General features: G+C 37.8%; 1 protein-coding gene across 2 annotated transcripts in view; it reads left to right on the top strand.

Moving 5' to 3' along the window:
• The first annotated feature begins 624 nt into the window (after positions 1–624).
• Positions 625–20,327, top strand: part of LOC115230764 (acidic mammalian chitinase) — a 59,512-nt gene continuing 39,809 nt past the window's right edge. Inside the window, exons 1-5 of one of the 2 annotated variants that reach the window (XM_029800907.2) lie at positions 625–733; positions 6,303–6,351; positions 12,351–12,543; positions 14,262–14,514; positions 20,141–20,265. In XM_029800907.2, the coding sequence (XP_029656767.2) occupies positions 686–733; positions 6,303–6,351; positions 12,351–12,543; positions 14,262–14,514; positions 20,141–20,265 (668 nt within the window). In that variant the 5' untranslated portion in view covers positions 625–685. The remainder of the gene's footprint in view (positions 734–6,302; positions 6,352–12,350; positions 12,544–14,261; positions 14,515–20,140; positions 20,266–20,327) is intronic. The other variant, XM_036513553.1, reaches the window with a different exon arrangement.

The following is a 20,327-nucleotide window of genomic DNA, read 5'->3' on the forward strand; positions in this document are numbered from 1 at the left end:
GAATTTAACTGTCCTCTCTAGCGTGCAAGGAGTCCTATAATGGATACCTCTTATGTGTTTAAATGTACACTATATTTATATGAATAATATATAGTCTATTGACTAAATTTTTACACGCTAGACCACTGGTAATGAAAATTTCAAATATTTCTGATTATATATATATAATATATATATATATAGAGAGAGAGAGGGGGGGGAGAAAGAAAGCTTGAGAGGAATTTGGTAACTATTCTCAGTAGATCGTTTGACTCACTGAGAATAGCAACTGCCCTCGTTAGCTGGAAGTCATAATTTTATACCATCCAAGTTAATCTGTATTCTCTTTATTATCATGCTCATAAAAATGTTGATGATCACCAATAATTACCTTCGTCACCACCTTCCGCTGCAGTATAACGCGCGCAGTTATCTCAATTTTTATATCCGCTTATGCATGTTCGTTGAGAACAGATGTTTTCAGAGCATGTTTTGTAAGACCTGTCCAACGAAAACTTTAGCTGATACAACACTTTGCTTGAAGTGAGATAAGACGCAACCCGATTTATTATCGGACGAGGAGATTGTCAAACGTATATAAGATTAATTTACAAAACAAGTTTCTTTATTATTTTATTTTATTTTTATTTTAGTTTCAGCAAGACATATGGTCAATTCTCAGGCCTCTCTTCCCGTCACATTATAAATGATTTTTCTTTCTAGTTTCTCATTGATATGTGCAACAATAAACAAGGTAAGAACAGCTTCAACAAATACTTTATAATGGCACAATCTAATCTAAATATATTTGGCTAGTGCAAATGCATGACAGTCATTTGCAAGCATGTATTTGTAGGGGGAGATAGAATGACCGTGTATGAGTTGTTTTTGTTGTTGTTGCTACTACTGCTGTAATTTTCTACTGCTTCATATGTATTGGGAGTAGATGTACAATGATAATTGATCATCTCCAGACTTCGTAACAACCACTACACCTGACCCTTGCCCCTCCAGCATGTCCACTCGCTAGAAATCCCCACCCTGCACATGATTTTATCCCTGCAGACGTCGACTTGCAACTGTTCGAGAGGAACGTTATCGGGGTCTCAGATGGCCTGCAAAGTAACAGGCACAGCCCCTGCCTCTAAACCAGACCAATAGAAGTAAGCAGACCTTTTGAATTACAGGGACAGTATATGCGGTCAATTTCCATGTATTTTCCATCTATTCAATTTCATTCACAATGCTTGAGTTGATTTGAGGTTAGCGACTTTAACACAGCGTAGGTCTGTTATCACTATAGGGACTGACGACTCCTCAGTCACTAGTCTAACACCCTATTGATCCAGCCCGCCTCCGGCAAATTTTATTGTTGACTGGGATTTTGAAAATGGAAATGTTGAATATTATTTTCCAAAAACTCGACACGAAGTTCAGTTCAAAACTACAGCTTGGGTTATTTTGTTAGAGTCAGAATGCTTTTGGTGAACCAAACACACCATTCGATTCATCGATGAAGAGATTTTCCTTTACTTCTCTGCTGATAATGATCTTTGTAATATCCCAAATGGGTGAAACGAATGACAGGAGGTGACTGCGCTCACTTTTCGAACGCCTATATCGTGCTGACTGAGATTATTTCAATTCCGATTTCGGAACATAATACCGCATGCTGAAAAAAATAGACAGCTCTGATAAAGGATTAGTATAAGATATTTTCTAATAAATTTTCCACGACGTGTAAAGTTGCTAGAATACTATGCATTGTTCTTAATGTGAATGATTAATATACAGCATTAAAAGAAACACATACTTTATTATACCTCTGAATTTACCTGCAATAATAACGTTGTAAAACGATCTTAATACTTGTAACCAAAGTTTCTGTTGCTATAATTTATCATGCAGCTCTTACTTAGAATTGTTATAGAAGTTTAAATGAAATTGTTGTAGAGACGGTAGCCGCTAGTCTTCCATAACGAGCAGTAATTAATCTCTCTTTTGGAAAACTAAATAATCCTGTAAATGATAATGAGTGTACATGTATATGAACATAATGGTTTGTTTTCAAATATGAATATGTATTTATGTAATCATATATACACACACACACACACACATATATATATATATATATATATATGTGTGTGTGTGTGTGTGTGTGTGTGTGTGTGTGTGTGTGTGGTGTGTGTGTGTGTGTATGCACATATGTATGTATGTACATATATATATATATATATATATATAATATTTATATATATATATATATATATTATATATATATATGTGTTGTGTGTGTGTGTGTGTGTGTGTGTGTGTGTGTGTGTGTGTGTGTGTGTGTGTGTGTATGCACATATGTATGTATGTACATATATATATATATATATATATAATATTTATATATATATATATATATATATGTGTGTGTGTGTGTATGCACGTATGAATGTATGTATATATATATAGATATATATGGTGCGGGGAATAAATTGTCGTCTAAATTACGCAAAAATTAAAATAACATCTTATTTTAACAGATATATTTACCAAAATTACATAAAAGTATCTTGAAATACTAAAGAGTAAGTTTATGCAATACAATCGACATTGGCTTCAACCACGGCCACCAGACGACTTCGGAATCTCCTGCAACTCTTCTGGGCGGTCTCCTTCTTTAAGCTGGTGAATGCTGCCATAATCCTTGCCTTCAGTTCGTCTTTGGTATTACAAGGAGTTTTGTTGGTCTCTCGCTCAACTTCGACCCACACATAATAATCAAGGGCGTTGCAGTCTGGGGAGTTAGGTGGCCAGATGTTAGGGGTGATATAATCACAGAAATTGTCTAACAGCCGTGACTGCTTTCTCCTGTTTGTGTGGCATGGTGCAGAATTCTGTTGCCAGACGTGGTCTTCCAAAGGCCTCCCTCTTGACCCAGGGCAACACTACCTTCTCCAAGCACTTGATATAGGCCTCCGTGTTGAGGCTGAGGCCGTGTGGTAAGATGAATTGAGGCATAACGTCGCCATCGCTACTGATCACTCCAAACAACATGATGTTGACTGGATGTTTGGTTTTTATCCTTCTCGGTACATGTTTTGGGGACACGGCAAGCCAGCGATTGCTCTGTGTGTTCACCATCTGATCCTGGTTGAAATTTTTCTCGTCCGAGAAAAACCAAAGCATGTTCGGTTGAAGGAGATGCTTGAATTTCTTCAAAAGCTTCGTGGCGATGTCTTTCCTCTTCTCATTGATGGCTTGGGATAAAAGTTTGCCCTTTCTCATCTTGTAAGAAACTCAGACACTCCTATGTCCCTGGCGATGAACCTGATTGACTTGGAGGGATCGTCGTCAATCATGGCCTGGATCTCACCAGCAAATTCAGTTCTTTTCTTATCAGAACGTTTAGAGCGAGTTTTCCGAGATGCCATACCTTACCTTCGTAATCACCATTAAACTCATTCAACTCTTTCCGAATGCTCTGTACTGTCCTCAGATTGACACCCAAACACTCTGAAATGTTCGTATGGCAGCTTCCAGAGCAAATGCCAAGAAGTACAGCATGTCCTTTCCACATTTCTGGCAGAGTGAATTGCGTCAAGGAGACGATTCCCAGCTGACCTTACTATACTGTTTAGTAGACAAAATCAAAAACATTAATAGAGGTCACAAAAGTGACAGAGGATACTGAGTAGCACGTTTTTTGCTAGAAATTGCGATTCGACTATGTACGCTGGGGACTAACCTCCCTTTGTCAGTCATTAGGTCCTGTGCTTCGTGGCATTTGAGTTATTGTAACTCTTATTTCTAGCAAAAGAGGTCCTAGTCAGTACCCTCTGTCACTTCTATGAACTCTGTTAATTTTGCCTTTAGGTTCTAATTGCTAATAAGTCACCCTTTTTAATGCGTTATAAATAAATAAATATATATGTGTGTGTGTGTGTGTGTGTGTGTGTGTGTGGAGGCGCAATGGCCCAGTGGTTAGGGCAGCGGACTCGCGGTCGTAGGAACGCGGTTTCAATTCCCAGACCAGGCGTTGTGAGTGTTTATTGAGCGAAAACACCTAAAAAAGCTCCACGAGGCTCCGGCAGGGGTGGTGATCCCTGCTGTACTCTTTCACCACTCTTTCTCCCACTCTTTTTTTCGTTGGCCTGCTCGCTTAGCCAGCGGGGTGGCGTCATTCGAAGGCTAAAACAATGCGTACGCATTGTGACCAGCGATGTGTATCAACGTCTGATGGTCTGGTCGGTCACGTGATCACGTGATATATATATATATATATATATATATTATATATAAAAAGTACAAAATGGGACAGGAACGCAAAACATCCAGACAGTCAGGTAATACAAAAAAGGGACAACAAAGCATCCAGATAGACGATACAAAGAAAACGAGGACGGTTCATTCGAAGTTTTATTTCCTCAGTCGAGTTCCTGATAATCTTTGCTATTTCAGCTGGTTATACTCGAGATTGCTCCAATCTGGCCAGCTCCAAGGAAAAACTAAGCTAAGAGCATTAGATTCCCTGGAAGAAAGCAGCGAATGTATACGAAAACAAGGACGGAAAAAACAGAGACTGTTACACAAATACAAATTACAGTGCATAGCAACAGGTGTCTTTCGGCTAAGGACGAATTAAATTTAGCTGGCGTATATATACAGATATATAAGTTAGAAGTATTAAAACCATCTAGGAGATAGATGTATCCAGAGGTACTCCTGGTAATTACCTCAGTATAAATGGTCCTTGTTATAAGGTATACGGTAGTAGGTAATTTAAAAGGTAAACCGTAGTTTAATGTATATATAAACGATAAGAAAATGGAGAAGTAAATAACAATGAGAAGTGGATCTTTGGTATTATAAAGCCATTATTTAATTAATTAAGATGAGAGTATGTTAGAGTAAGTTTACAGCTGTCTCCGTGTATCAGGCTGGGGTAGATATGTATTTTACCTCGTTGCAATTAATAGATATCATCAGAACGAAAAAGGCAAAGGTTAACAAAAGAGAATAGAGAGAAAGAAAGTGTAAGGAAAGGACAGGAAAAAGAAAATGTTCAATAATTCAATAGTCTTACGTTTTACTTAGGTTCAAAGTTCAATAAAGCAGTTGTAGGATAGATGAGAAGAGAGTTAGTTGAATCTAAGGTCTCATAATTAATTATTAACATAGCCTACACATGTCCGCATGTTCGGCTAGTTGACGCCGGTGTAACGTTCTATGAACCTATATAACACTAATTTATAGGTTGTAAGTTAGTTCGTATATTTTCAATGGAAGCCGCAATATATGGGTAAAGTTTATATCTAGAATTTGTAATATAGAGTTTAAATGGACTACGTACCGGAATAATGTACAGGTTTGAAGAGTGCATAGAAAAAGGATAAGATCGAAAGGGGAAATTTATCGCGTGTAAAAAGAGTTGGTAGTCTAGCTCTCGACAAATTAAATTATAGGAAAATAGTAAGCTAGCGTAGGATGTAGAATAAATATAAAGTTCTGTAATTAATTTATAATGTGGGTTGGAGTTAAGTAAGCTAATTGGTGTGTAGGGAGGTTAAAGGGAGGTAATACGGGGTTAAGTAGGTTTGCAAATAACATTTAAAATAGAGGGCAGCGGTATACAAAGGGTAAGGCGGGTTTATCGATACTTTGAGAATACGAATTCGACTTTATGCAAACAAAAATTATCATTTTCACGTCTCCTATTAAGTAGAGGTGATTTAGCCATTAAAATGAATAGCTCTTCGTTTATACAGAGTTCACAGCGCTTATTGTTAATGCTATGCTAGGAAGGTTTGGTTAGAATACGCCATTCTAAACTGTAGCTGATATTTTTATCTTTCAATTCCCAGATGTAGCTACTCAGTCCTGTAGAGTTCGCTTTACTTCCATTTCTGAAACTAGATTGGTGGGAATTGTATCTAAGTATCATTTCGTTTTTAGTTGCTCCTTTATAAGATTTCTTATGGTTATTTGCGAGTACATCACATTGGTATATTACATTTTAGTTTTACAAATATTGGAGAATTGACACTTGTTTTTATCTCTGCAGCTACATGAATTATTAAATTTATCTGTGCGTTTGTTGTGTTGAGGAGAGTTATTATTTATCAGGTAGTTCTCCGTGCAATTTGAGGGCGAGCTATTAGGGATGACATTTACTATATCTGTCGACTGGTTGCTATGTTTTATGTTGTTATTTTTCCTAGTTTCATATATAAAATGATTCCAGCAGTATACATATGTATTTACACACACATACGCACACACACACACATACGTATTTTTATATATTCTTGTAAAATCTCTTCTTTCAGATGTCACTCCGAACACTTGTGATTGTATTGTGCAGTTTATACTTGGCAGGTAAATACTTTGGTTAATTTCCATTTCTACATATATGAAGATGAAACAATTGTTGTGGTAATAAATTCTTCTTCTTTTTATTATTTTTTTTTTGTACATTCCGTCTTCTCTATCAATCTTTGATATATATATATATATATATATATATATATATATATATATATATATATATATATATATATAGTCAGTAAATGGTGGGGTTGTGTTAACCGCACGTGGAGAAATGATAGGAAAGGAAAAAATAATTAATAATAATAAGACAGAATGCTAAACTGAAAGCAATATGCTCTAAAGCATAGACCACTAATGTATTAAGAGTAATTGAATTTACATCAGGTCAAGCGAAATCATTGGTCACTCAATGACCGAACATAGACTCAATTACTTTTAAGATATATATATATATATATATATATATATATATATATATATATATATATATATATATATGCGTGTGTATGTGTGTGTGTGTGTATGTGTGTGTGTGTGTTTATTCGTATGTATGTATGATGTATGTATGTATGTATGTATTATGTATGTATGTGTGCATGCATGCATGCATATATGTATGTATATGTATGTAGGTAGGGATGGAGGGAGGGGGTAGATAGGTATGTATATATAATATATATATATACACATATCTATCTATATATATATATATATATATATATATATACATAATTCTTATACTAGAATTTTCTTGACATCGACTTCGATGTTTCGGCCAGCTGACCCATCATCAGACTGTCCGATGATGAATTCGTAGGTCGAAACTTCGAAGTGACTGTCAATAACATTCTTGTATAAGAATGATAAATTTGTAGTCTTCTAAAGTATAGTGTAACTCATCAGATTAATGTGAAATTGTTTTTACCATAACTTTGGTGAATTCACAAGGTGAGTTGATAAATGAACCCGAGGAGATGTGTCACACTTTTCAGGAGCACTTCGCCTAGCTTTCCGGTGGGAGCGATGGACCGGATGGTAGAATTGACCTTACGGACTTCCTCGGCGGGCTGCCGCGTCTCTCGGGGCAGGATGCGGAGAGCTGTGAAGGGTATCACACCTAAGGAGGTGACTGAGGCTGTAGCGGACAGCGGTGGTGGTAAAGCGCCGGGACTCGATGGTTTACCGTACAAGCTATATAAAAGTATGCCACACTTGTTCGGGCATGTGCTGGCTAGCGTCTACGCGAACTGGCAACAGAATGGGTGGATTCCTAGATCTGTGCGCCGGAGAGAGGTGACGCTGGTCAGGAAGGACCCGGACAAGGGGGATAGTATAAATAATTTTAGGCCCATCACTCTGCTGAACGCAGAGATGAAGATTTTGGCCAAAGTGTTAGCAAAAGGATTGACACGTGTCGCGGATGGCCTGATCGGTGGGGGGGGGGCACAAACTTGTGCGGTCCCCAGCAGAACAATCCAGGATAATCTTCATCTTATACGCTACACTGTAGAAGGATATGGTAATGATTCTGGCAAGGACGGGGCACTGGTCCATTTAGACCAAGCTAAATTATTCGATAGGGTAGACCGTCGTTACCTGGTTTCTGTGCTCGCGCAGTTCGGACTAGGTCTTGGTTTCCTCAGGTGGATCATACAGTTGTACGACAACATCGACTCGATCGTTCGGGTGAATGGCTTTTTCTGAAAGCCGTTCTGCATCAAGCGGTCGGTTCGCCAAGAGTGTCAACTCCCTTTGCTTTTGTACGTAATGGCCCTCGAGCCATTGCTGCTAAACCTGAGTGGTATTCCGACGATTCCAGAAGGTGGAGGATCGGTTACAGCGTACGTGGACGACATCACTATCATCGTGAACAAGATGGAACACCTACAGAAAGTAAGGGAAACCATCAAGGTTTACGAGAGAGGGCAGGAGCAAAAATTAACCGGGAAAAATCGGTCGGCTTGTAACTTGGCACCTGAAGGGGCAAGTCGATGCCTTCGAATAGCGTCGTGGGACGCTGGACGGAGGGCCCAGTTAAGTTGCTAGGAATCTGGTTTGGCCCAGATCTCCAGATAGAAAAGAACTGGTTCGAGGTATCGGGCAAAGTGACCCACATAGTCAAGACCTTGTCTTGGCAGTGGCTATCCTTGAAAGGGAGGGCGGAGGTGGCCAATGTGTTTATCGCATCGGCCATCGTTTACCGCCTAGCCGTCGTTCCTTGTCCAGATTCATGGTTGAGCAAGTTGCAGAGGCTAATCTTTCGCTTTTTGTGGAAGAACTCCGCTCCACTTGTAAGACTTCTATTTGCTGTCAAAAGCCGTTAAAGGGTGGGTTAGGGATGCCTTGGCTGTTGATGCGCAAAGATGCGCTAAGGTTGAGGCACCTCTGGCCCTACCTGGATGATGAACGGATGTGGTCTCCGTTCGCTAGACAGATATTCCCCAGCTTTACTAGCTTTGGTGATAGAGAAAACTGGTTTCGTCGAAGATGAGGTTGGGTACCTGGTATACAGAGTACCGCAAGGCTCTTCTCTAGTTCCGCAGCTCAGGCAACAGCAGCGGTTTCAGTACCACTGCGGCTTACGACAGCATCGACTCGATGGTAGAGGCTGGAAATGGTGATACCCTGGGGAGGACCCTGGGTTTCGATGACAGTCAGTTAGACAGCCTGTTCCGAAGAACATTCGGGCCGAAGACACTGGATAACTTCCAAAAGTCTTTGGCCTGGCAGTGTTACCGAGGAGCCCTACCCGTTCGGGATAAGCTCACCATACACGGCCATCCTGGGCCGTTGGCTTGTTCAAGATGCGGGCGGGGCGTGGAAACTATCCTGCACACTATTTTTCAGTGTCCGATTGTGTCAGAAGTGTGGACTTATGCAGAACACCTGTTGTCAGATGAAAGAAGAGTACAGCTATCGTCTGAGTCAATTCTAAAAATTAACCCACCGGATTTCCTTACGGAAGAGGGTAAGAATTGTTTTCTCGTAGTAGAAGCAATTGCGAGAGAGGTGATATGGAAGTCGAGAATGAAAGATATTGTGATAGACAGCTTCGTCTCCGGCCTCGCGCTGGTGAATGTTTTCATCGTTCACCTGAAAAGGAAGGTGGGGCTGGAAAGGAGGTGTCTGTCAGTGAGTATGTCCATAAAAATATGGTCGCGTGTAGCACGTACGTTGGGAATGAAAGGCTCTACGTGAGCACGCCATAGGGATTACCAAGGTGTCGGAGGAGAAGACAGGGCTTGTGAGGTCGGAGCTTACCTGTTTTTTAAACCTCATTTTGTTAAATTATTGTGTGTAATTGTTTTTGTGTCTCATTCGTTTATATTATCATTGTCATTTTAATTTTTTATAAACATACGTTTGAGTATATTCCCAAATCATACTTGTGGGAAATAAAAAAAAAACGAAGTGAGTGGTCAGCTCGAAAATGGTTTAAACGATTTCGCAGGAGATACCTGAACCTTGAAGATCGTGTACATAGTGGAAGCCCATCTGTCATCGATAACGGCCAATTAAAGACCGTCATTGAGAAAGATCCACGTAAAACCACTCGAGAACTGGCAAAAGAACTTCAAGTTAGCCAGAAAACTGTCTGCAACCATTTACATGCGATCTAAATATCAAAAAAGCTTGTCAAATGGGTAACACACGATTTGAATGAAAATCAGAAAATGCGCAGATATGAAGTTTGCTCGTCGCTTCTTCTCCGTAACCAGACCGATACATTTCTCTACCATATTGTAACTTGCGATGAAAAGTGGTTTGTACAATAATAAAAAAACCTTCTTCGCAGTGGTTTGACCAAAATGAAGCACTGAAAACCATCCCTAAACCCGAGCTCTTCAAAAAGATTATGGTGACTGTTTGGTGGTGTACTGCTGGACTTACCACTATAACTTCTTGAAACCCAGAAAAATCATTACTGCAGAAACATATTGCCATGAAAATACCAAAATGAACGAAAAACTGCTACTTCCCCGTCCCAGACTGGTCAACAGAAGAGGGTCAATCATTCTTCATGACAATGCTCGACCACACGTTTCTCTAATGACGCTCCAGAAATTAAGGGAACTTGACTGTGAAGTTCTCACCCAGCTTATTCCGCAGACCTTTCTCCTACCGACTACCACTTTTTCAGACACCTTGCTGGTTTCCTGCGAGAGGAGTTCAAAACCCAAACCGATGCTGAAAGTGCGTTCAAAGAGTTCATCAGTTCCAGAACTCTAACTTTTTATGTTACCGAAATAAACAAACTTGTAACTCGTTGGCAAAAATGTGTTGATTGTAATGATACTTATTTTGATTAATAAAATGTCCGCATTGTTGAAATATTTCATGTTTCAAAACGTTGCTTGATATAAATAATGGAATGCAGAAATGAAATAAATGAAAATTGTCAAGTCAAAAAGAGAGTTGAACTACCCATAAGAAATTAATTATGATAAAGTATCTCTCAGATGGGATAGATAACTACACATAAGAAATTAATTATGATAAAATATCTCTCAGATGGGATAGATAACTGGTTCTGGTATAAGTGTATTACAATGTTATATATAAATCGTAAAATAAAACTAGTAGAAAAGGTGCACAAAACTGAATCAATATTCAGAACTGTAATGCAAGGAAAGTGGTTTCCAAACTGTGGAGCAAAAAAGAAAGTAGTGTTAAAGAAACTATAATGTAAAAACGGTTGTATTAGAAGAAATGTGAATTTAGATTAGTGTACATCAAGCGTGTAAAGGTTGAAGCCTGTAAAGATTGAGAGGAATGGGGCAGAAAACAATTTAATGGTCTGCTTACAAAGAGGTTAGAAAGTCGATTATGATGAGGCAATGGGTTAAATATTTCCAGAGACGATTAGGAGTATGCAGAGTACCATCTAGTTGGTAGTTTGAAGAATCGTAGAAAGAACTCCCAGTGATGAGGGATTGACGAAATCGACTCCGAGTTGAAATTTAATGGTCTGAGAAGTTGAGTGAGGATGTTAAATTTTTCTGCTGAGCAGAAGAGACAGTTGTTACCATTAATATGCGAGGGAGCAGATTCTATAATAGACGATTTGCTGCTGAAGTTGGTCACTTTGTTATTTAAGCTCCAAAAGTATTTTGAAAGAGTTGTTGCTGATTTTTTTCCTCCTATCTAAAAGTTTACGTAAGCTGGGAATGTTTAGATTTAAATTTGTCAGTGAGGGTTATGAAGCACTTTGTATCGTTGCTGTTATTGTTGGTTGCAACTTTAGCACAGCAAACAATATTTCGCTGAAAGCATTTACCGTTTAAAAGGAATGTACTTTTATGGAGGCAATTACATTGAGAAGAAACGTTTGTTTGTGGAAGGGCCTATCTATTTCCTATTGATTCTGACTATGAAAGAGGCGAAATCGCCAATTTAGCTATAACTAACTTTGAGAGTGTATCTGTTAAAATCTTGTAGAATTTATGGTCGTTATAGAAATGCGTGTTCATTAAGTTTAGGAAGGACCTGGTAATAATGTTTTTAACTTTTAAACTGAAAGTGGGATTATACCATATAGTTAGGTGTTCCTTGCTGAATGACGTATTTTATCGAATCGTAAAGCCACTTTATTTCATATCCTCGTTGCAAAATATAGCAACACAGTCAAAGTTGTCCTTATTAGATGAAATTTCAGATATTTTTACTAGTGCTTTTTGGCCAGTTTTTGATGTTAGGTGGCCGGTTAGTATCATTTACGTTTATATTTGTGTTTATCCCACCTTCTCTCTCTCTCTCTCTCTCTCTCTCTCTCTCTCTCTCTCTCTCTCTCTCTCTCTCTCTCTCTCAACCGGTGTTTGTCTGTTCGGCAAAAACAACAGATAGAATAAGTACCAGACTCAAAAATTAAGCACTAGGGTTGATTTGTTCGATTCTTCAACGCGTTTTCCAAGGATGGCCACACTTCAATGCCTAAAACAAGTAAAAGTAAAAAGGAAAAAATCGTGAATAAAAAAAATAACTAACCATTCCTAATTACAATTGACGTTCTAATATAAAGATTGGTATTTTTTTATTTCTAATTTCAGAGAGTACCAATTACCGGAGATGGTGCTATTTCACAAACTGGTCACAGTATCGAGATCAACCGGCTAAATTTAAGCCACCCAATATTGATACTCATCTTTGCACCCATATTTCCTACGCTTTCGCTACACTGAAAAATGGTTTGGTCACAAACTTTGAAAAAGATGATATTTCACATGCATGGCAAAAAGGAATGTAAGTTACCAGTTTAACCAAACAATCCATCAAGATTATTCAAATGATAATAAACCATAACTCGGAAACGCATTCCCCGCGAGAGAAAAAAAAAAGGCAATAGCTAATCTGTTAACAGTTAATCTGTTGTTATTATTATCTTTGCTGGCAGAATTGTTAGCATGCCGGGCAAAATGCTTACCAGTTAAACAATCAGGTCGATTATCTCCTCCACTGAACTTGGTGGTCTTGTGCCAAAATTTAAAACCAATTAAGATTAAGTCCTTTGCTTTTAAGACGGCGAGCTGGTAGAATTGTTAGCACGCCGGGTAAAATGCGTTTTTACGTTCTCAGTTCAAATTCTGCCGAGGTAGACTTAGCCTTTCATGCTATCGGGGTCAATAGGATACTTACCAATTGATCGCTGAGATCAATGTAATCGACAAGCTCTCTTCCTCGAATTTGTTGACCTTGTGCCAAAATTTCAAGCAACTATTATTTATTATCAGACATAGATGTGTGGTAAGAAGTTTGCTTTCCAACCACATAGTTTTGGGTTCAGTCCCACACTTTGAAAAAGTGTCCTCTACTATAGCCCCGGGCCGACCAAAACTTTGTCGGTGGATATGGTAAACGGAAGCTAAAAGAAGCCCGTCGTGCATGTGTGTGTGAGTATGCGCGCGCGCGCGTGTGTGTGTCTTTGAGTTTGTCACCTACCACAGCTTTACAACCAGTATTGATTTGTTTACATTCCCATAACCTAGCGCTTCGGCAAAAAGACACCGCTAGAATGAGTACCAGGCGTAAAAGAAGAGAAAATAGATATTCGGTCGATCAACCCCCCTTCAAGCCAGTGCTCCAGCATGGCCGCAGTCCAGTGAATGAAGCAAGTAAAAGAAAGATGGTAAAAGATTAAGTCCAGAAAAACTGAAACGCAAAACCGTTTCAATTCCCGCTTCAGATTTTCCCAACCTAAGTTCGTACTTTTCTGTCCCGTAATTTCTCGGAAGACTCCAGCGTCTTGAGGAAAATACAAAACAAAAATTACTCACAGACGCTATCCGCAAGAAAAACAATAGTTAAGTTAGTGGCAATATATTTAATGCAACAAACGACGATAAGCGATTAGAAATACAAAAGCGGAAGGAAAAGAGAAAAAGGTAATATTAGCTGAATGGTTAGAATTTTTTTAATCATTTCGGAAAGTACAGGAGACAAGGCCGAGCATTTTCTTCTTATTCAGTCTATTGAACTGGAAGAAATGCTGTAACTGATCAAATAGGTCTTGGTTTGTCTAGTATGAGCATTCGAATGGTTGTGCACGATTACACGTTAAAGATATATGCGCGCATGCGTATACCTGTATGCGTGTGTGCCCGTGTATCTGTGTGTCTGTGTGTGTGTGAGAGAGAGAGAGAGAGAGAGAGAGAGAGCATATGTACATACATAATCATAAATATTACAGAGACTGACAGACAGATAGATAGATAGATAGATAGATAGATAGATAGATAGATAGATAGATAGATAGATAGATAGATAGATAGATAGATAGATAGATAGATAGATAGATAGATAGATAGATAGATAGATAGATAGATGTGCTTGCGTGTTAAGCAATATAGTTGCATATCCATGCCTGTTCCCTAACCTCTATCCAAGAATATATATGTATTTTAACAATATTCATCGATGAACACTTTTACCATTTTTCTCTCTCTTTTTCTTTTTTGCATCAGGTTTGAAGAAGTAAATGACATCAAAAACACAAATCCCCAACTAAAAACATATTTAGCAATCGGAGGTTGGAACCTAGGATCGAAGCCTTTCTCTGCTGCTGTAATTAATTCACAAACACGGAAGAGGTTAATTGACTCAGCCATAAATTTAGCAAGACTCTATAAATTTGACGGCATTGAAATTGATTGGGAATATCCAGCAGGTCGAGGTAGTCCCCCAGGAGACAAGGGACGATTTACATCCCTTATATCTGTGAGTTTTCAAGTTTTTTTTAAATCTTTTACTTGTTTCTATCATTGAACTGCGGCCATGCAAGGGCACAGCCTTGACGATTTAATCGAACAAATGTTTAAGTCTGATACTTATTTAATCGCTTTTTTGCCGAACCGCTAAGTTACAATGATGTAAACTAAGCAACACCGGTTGTCAAGAAAATAGGTGTTGTATTTGAAGCTTCATAGGACATACTTTTCATCAAACTGCCAAAATAGTTAAATAACAGTTGTGCGACCTTTATATATATGTATATGCGTGTGTGTGTGTGTGTGTGAGTGTGTGTGTGTATCTATATATTTATATATATAGATACACACACATATATAATAATAATAATAATAATAATAATAATAATAATAATAATAATAATAATAATAATAATAATAATAATAATAATAATAATAATAATAATAATAATAATAATAATAATAATAATAATAATAATAATAATAGGGAATATTATTCCAAACTTACAGGGAAAATTTCAATTTAGTAATACTAAATCAAATTTCACAATATATAATATATGTATATAAATTAGAGAAGAACCACCTTTTATCAATTCAATAATGAAATAACAATGATATGATTAAATTATACCATATAGAAAAAGATTAAATGTACGATAAAACACATACCAATAATTAAGTAAAATACAAAATATTTTTTTAAACACGTGTATTTTTTAGTTTCCGTACACCATATCCACTCACAAGGTTTTAATCTCCACGGGGCTAAAATAGAAGTGACTGGACCTAGGACCACATCGTTGGGAAATAAGTTTCTTAACCACACATCAATGTCCACGCGACTTTTTTTTAATAATTACGGAATTTTTTGTTCGTTTTCTTTCAGTTTAGAGCTGTTTGTTTCTTTTCTATTCTGGAAGCTTGTACATTTCCAGCATTGACTTTTTTAATTGCTACTGTCGTTGTTATTGTCGTCATCCTCGTCTTCCTCGATGTCGTCGTCGTTGTTGTTTACTGTTTAACTCCAGACCAGCCACGGTCGCGCAGATCTATGACGACCAAAGATGATTTAACAATGTTTCAGTTGGCCAATGTGTTCAGTTTTTTTAAAAGGTATGATGACATTTATGGGAGATTTGGTTCCTTTGTCCTTCGGAGGTGAAGTGACCACAGTGTACTGAGTCCATGCTCAAAACTTGACTTTTGCTAAGCCAATTCAACTTGTAATGTGTCCAATAATTACCGTATTTGGTAGCATAAAAGACACACGGACATATAAGACACACCACTAATTTAACAGCGCATATTCAGTGGGGAAACACGGTTGTATTAAAGCATGTGAAATAGACCCAACTTTGTATAAAGAACCCGGAGTGATTTTCGGAGACATTTCTTTAGTAAAACCTGCGTCTTATGTGTCATCAAATTCGTTATCTTTTACTTGTTTCAGTCATTAGAGTGCGGCCATGCTGGAGCACCGCTCCGAAGAACCCTAGTCGAACGAATCAACCCCAGTACTTATTCTTTTTAAGCATGGTACTTATTCTATCGGATTATTTTGCCAAACTGCTAAGTTACGGGAACACACCAACACCGGTTGTCAAACAGTGGTAGGGAACAAACACAGACACAAAACACACACACACATACACATACACACACACACACAATCATATATATAGTAAATCTAAAAAAGAAGAGCGAACACAAAAAACAACAACGCGAGGACGTGGAACATGTAAAGTATTAGCAGACACTCAAGGAAGGAAAGAAAGATGGTTTAACGTTTCGAGCTGACGCTCTTCTTCGGTGGTGAGAGAGTGGGAGAAAAGGAGCTTTCAATTTTCGTCTACCAAATCCATTCATCATGCTTTGGTCGGCCTGACGATATAAGTGAAGACACTTGTCTAAGATGCCACGCAGTGGGAATGAACCTGGGACCATGTGGTTGGGAAGCAAACTTTATACCGCACAGCTACGCGTAGCGTTTATTATTGCAAGCTACAGAAGCACTGTACAATTGTCAATTTTTCTGTTATCTTGCAGTGACAAATTGAGGTCTTCCATACCTGGATTGGAAAGTTAGAAATCACTTCAAAAATACCGAAATCAATAAATTTTCCAGTACTCTGTCTAGAATACAACTATCTTAGATATATAATGTTGTGGTAGTGAGGAGACTATACAATGAATTTTCTTCTTACGTTTGATTAAATCGTGTTTTGGTATGGAAACATATTTTCACCGATGTAATAAAATAGCTGTCGTTGGCAGGATCTTTAGAATGCCAGTTTATCAAAGGAATAGTTCAGCTTTTGCTTTTTCCCTCTTTCCTTCTGTTCCTTTTATTTCTGTCCTTTTTGTCTTTTTTTTAGCTTATCATGTTACTGACTCTTCACTGAATTCTATCAAACGATATTTCACGTTAGTTTTCTCCTCCTTTTTTTCTTTTTTTGTCATGTTACCGACGCTTCACTGAATTTCACTGAAATTAAGATACTTAATGTCAAATATCCACAATTCCTAAATAGGTACCATAAATCAGTATAATTCACTATTGTAAGCTGCTCTTAAGTATTTACTAACCTTCCCTGGATACAATTGACAGAATGTTGATAAACGAGCGTTCAAAATGAAAGAAAGAAGTAGAAGTATGGCAGAAACAATACAATATCGGATTTAAAAATACCTCTTGACATTTCGATATGGTTGTTACGTTATGCATTCGAATCCATCTTTTGTTTTCTCAGTTTATATAATTTCTCAGTGTCCGTTGATAAAAAGTCCTAGTAAAGTACGGATATCAATTCAGTTGGTTTTATTTTTTCACTTATAAGTTGTCTTCATTTCTAAATATGATTATCTCATTGTTTATATAAGTAAATGATTTATGGTCTTCTATTGAACGTAAAATCATTGAATGAGAAATATTTTTCACTTATGGATGCTGGCATGAGATCCAGAGCACCACATTCCCATTGTACGAGACTTTTCTGAGATGGGTAACAAGAATCTCCAGTGAAAAACGTAGAGCCTTCACTACTACTGTGCATGTGTGTGCGAGCGTGCATACGTGTGTGTGTGTGTGTGTGTGTGGTGTGTGTGTGTGTGTGTGTGTGTGTGTGTGTGTTTGTGTGTTTACATCAACCTACAGATGGGCCAACAATCATTCATACATGTCTCAGCCCATTAGTACATATTAGTTATCTTAGCTATATCTTGGCTGAATCATAAGAAAGAAATAATGAAACTGGTGTCCAGCCATTACGTGATGTTATACATTTTGAGAAGGCGTTAACGTCATTAAATCTATCCCAGCAAATCTTTGAATTATTTTATTTACCTCAGAAATTTCCACTCAGAACATAAAGAGAAGCAACTAAATTCGTTTGTCCGACAGATGTATGAACGGGAAATTACTACTGACATTAAGCTACAATTAGTTCCAAAGAAATCAGGTCCCAATTTGGTACACACGTGGAGTTAATAAAAAAAACTAAACTTCTCTTATGATATCTTCCAGTATATTTAAATATGGAGACTCCAGATAGAAAATGTTAATTATATTTATTAGAATATTTTCCATCTTCGAATATCACACTAACATGACATTTAGAAATGGTATTTAGACGAAAGCTCGGAAGAAATATATAAAAACTATTTTATATTTAAAGAGAACTCTATCAAGAATTGACATGAGAAATATATATTTTAATTAACTAGAAACATCTAATGATCTAATAAGAAGACTTGTTCTTTTTATTTTTCCCCCATTAGTTGCAAGACTACTTTTTTAGACAGAGGGATATTACAGATGACGGACAAGAATGTGTGAACTTTACTAATACATACATTACAGAATTCACTCTGTTGCAAGTATTCTGACCAGGTCACTGATCTGAGGATAACTCGATATCTTGATGTGATGCTTTCTACTGCAGCAACCCACGGGCCGTAGTTTTTCCCACCTTCCTCTCGCAATAAAAGTTATTTAATTTCTATTAATATAAACAATATGATACTGCATCGACATCATGGAGCGATACATGAGTGGCTGTGTGGTAAGTAGCTTGCCAACCAACCACATGGTTCTGGGTTCAGTCCCACTGCGTGGCATCTTGGGCAAGTGTTTTCTGCTATAGCCTCGGGCCGACCAATGCCTTGTGAGTGGATTTGGTAGACGGAAACTGAAAGAAACCCGTCGTATATATGTATATATATATATATATATATATGTATGATTATGTATATGTTTGTGTGTCTGTGTTTGTCCCTCTAGCATTGCTTGACAACCGATGCTGGTGTGTTTACGTCCCCGTCACTTAGCGGTTCGGCAAAAGAGACCGATAGAATAAGTACTGGGCTTACGAAGAATAAGTCCCGGGGTCGATTTGCTGGACTAAAGGCGGTGCTCTAGCATGGCCGCAGTCAAATGACTGAAACAAGTAAAAGAGTAAAAGAGAGTAAAGAGTATATATCGACCCTGGTTTTAACTAAAATCAAAGTATTGATGTTATGATTGTCACTCGGTTTAGTATCACCACCTGGTCCTTGAACATTCGGACCATGTTTCCAGCTCCTTCTTCTCTATCTTAAACCAGTTTCGAACGTCATGCAGGGAGATTTTGAGTCCTGTCTTTCTTCGTTTAATCAAGTCACAGAAAGTATGAGCTGGCAGAAACGTTAGCACGTCGGGCGGAATGCGTAGCCGTATTTCGTCAGCCGCTACGTTCTGAGTTCAAATTCCGCCGAGGTCGACTTTGCTTTTCATCCTTTTGGGGTCGATTAAATAAGTACCAGTTACGCACTGGGGTCGATATAATTGACTTAATCCGTTTGTCTGTCCTTGTTTGTCCCCTCTGTGTTTAGCCCCTTGTGGGTAGTAAAGAAATAAGAAAGTATTTAGCCTTCTTATTAGTCTCCATCCAAAACAAGCTTAATTTAATTTGATGGGCTACCATTAATATCCTCACCGTTTCTCATTCACTGGTTCACTATTTGACTGAACTATATGTTGATTCCTTTATTGTTTGGCATCAGTACATGTCTTCTCTAAATTATTTAGCAATGCTAACTTCCCAACACCAATTACTTTACCTGACTTTATGGTATCTCTCACCAAATCTTAAATGCCAGTTTTAATGTGTCTCAATACTTAACTCCATCATCTGGTCCTTACTTACTTTTAACAGAATTCACTCTGTTTCAAGTATTCTGACCAGGTCACTGATCTGAGGCTAACTCGATATTTTGACGTGATACGTTCTTCAGCAACAACCCACGGGCTGTATTTTTTTCCACCTTCCTCTCGCAATCTCTGAAGCTCTGACAAAAGGTCCTAGATGCTACCATTTCTCTTCTGATTAAACCAATAAAAGAAATCAAACCAGATCTCGTACTAAACAATTTTCAAAACTCTTATGCCCTAAAAGTACATCTCTGTAAAAATTTCTCTATTATTCTCTGTATAATTATTCATACAAAGTTTTCCTTCAATTCAGTTATCCAGTTTTCCGATCTAGAAAATACTAAACCCTGTGCCTATACACATACACTGTTTGAATTAATGAATAAAGTCTTTTAGGGTTACACAACAATAATTAATAAAACCCTTTGTTTTGTTCACTTTACAGGAACTAAAACAAGCTATAACTTACGAAGCACTGAGATCATCAAAAACTCAACTTGGTTTGGCTGTGGCTGTGGCAGCTGGAAGGTCAAAAATCGATGCTGGCTATGAAATCGGCACCATTTCATCGTAAGTTACTGCTTTCACTTTCATCATTTTCCTTTGGAGTATTCATTATATATACATATATA

This window comes from Octopus sinensis, linkage group LG2 (assembly GCF_006345805.1).
Source record: "Octopus sinensis linkage group LG2, ASM634580v1, whole genome shotgun sequence".
NCBI classification, from domain to species: domain Eukaryota; kingdom Metazoa; phylum Mollusca; class Cephalopoda; order Octopoda; family Octopodidae; genus Octopus; species Octopus sinensis.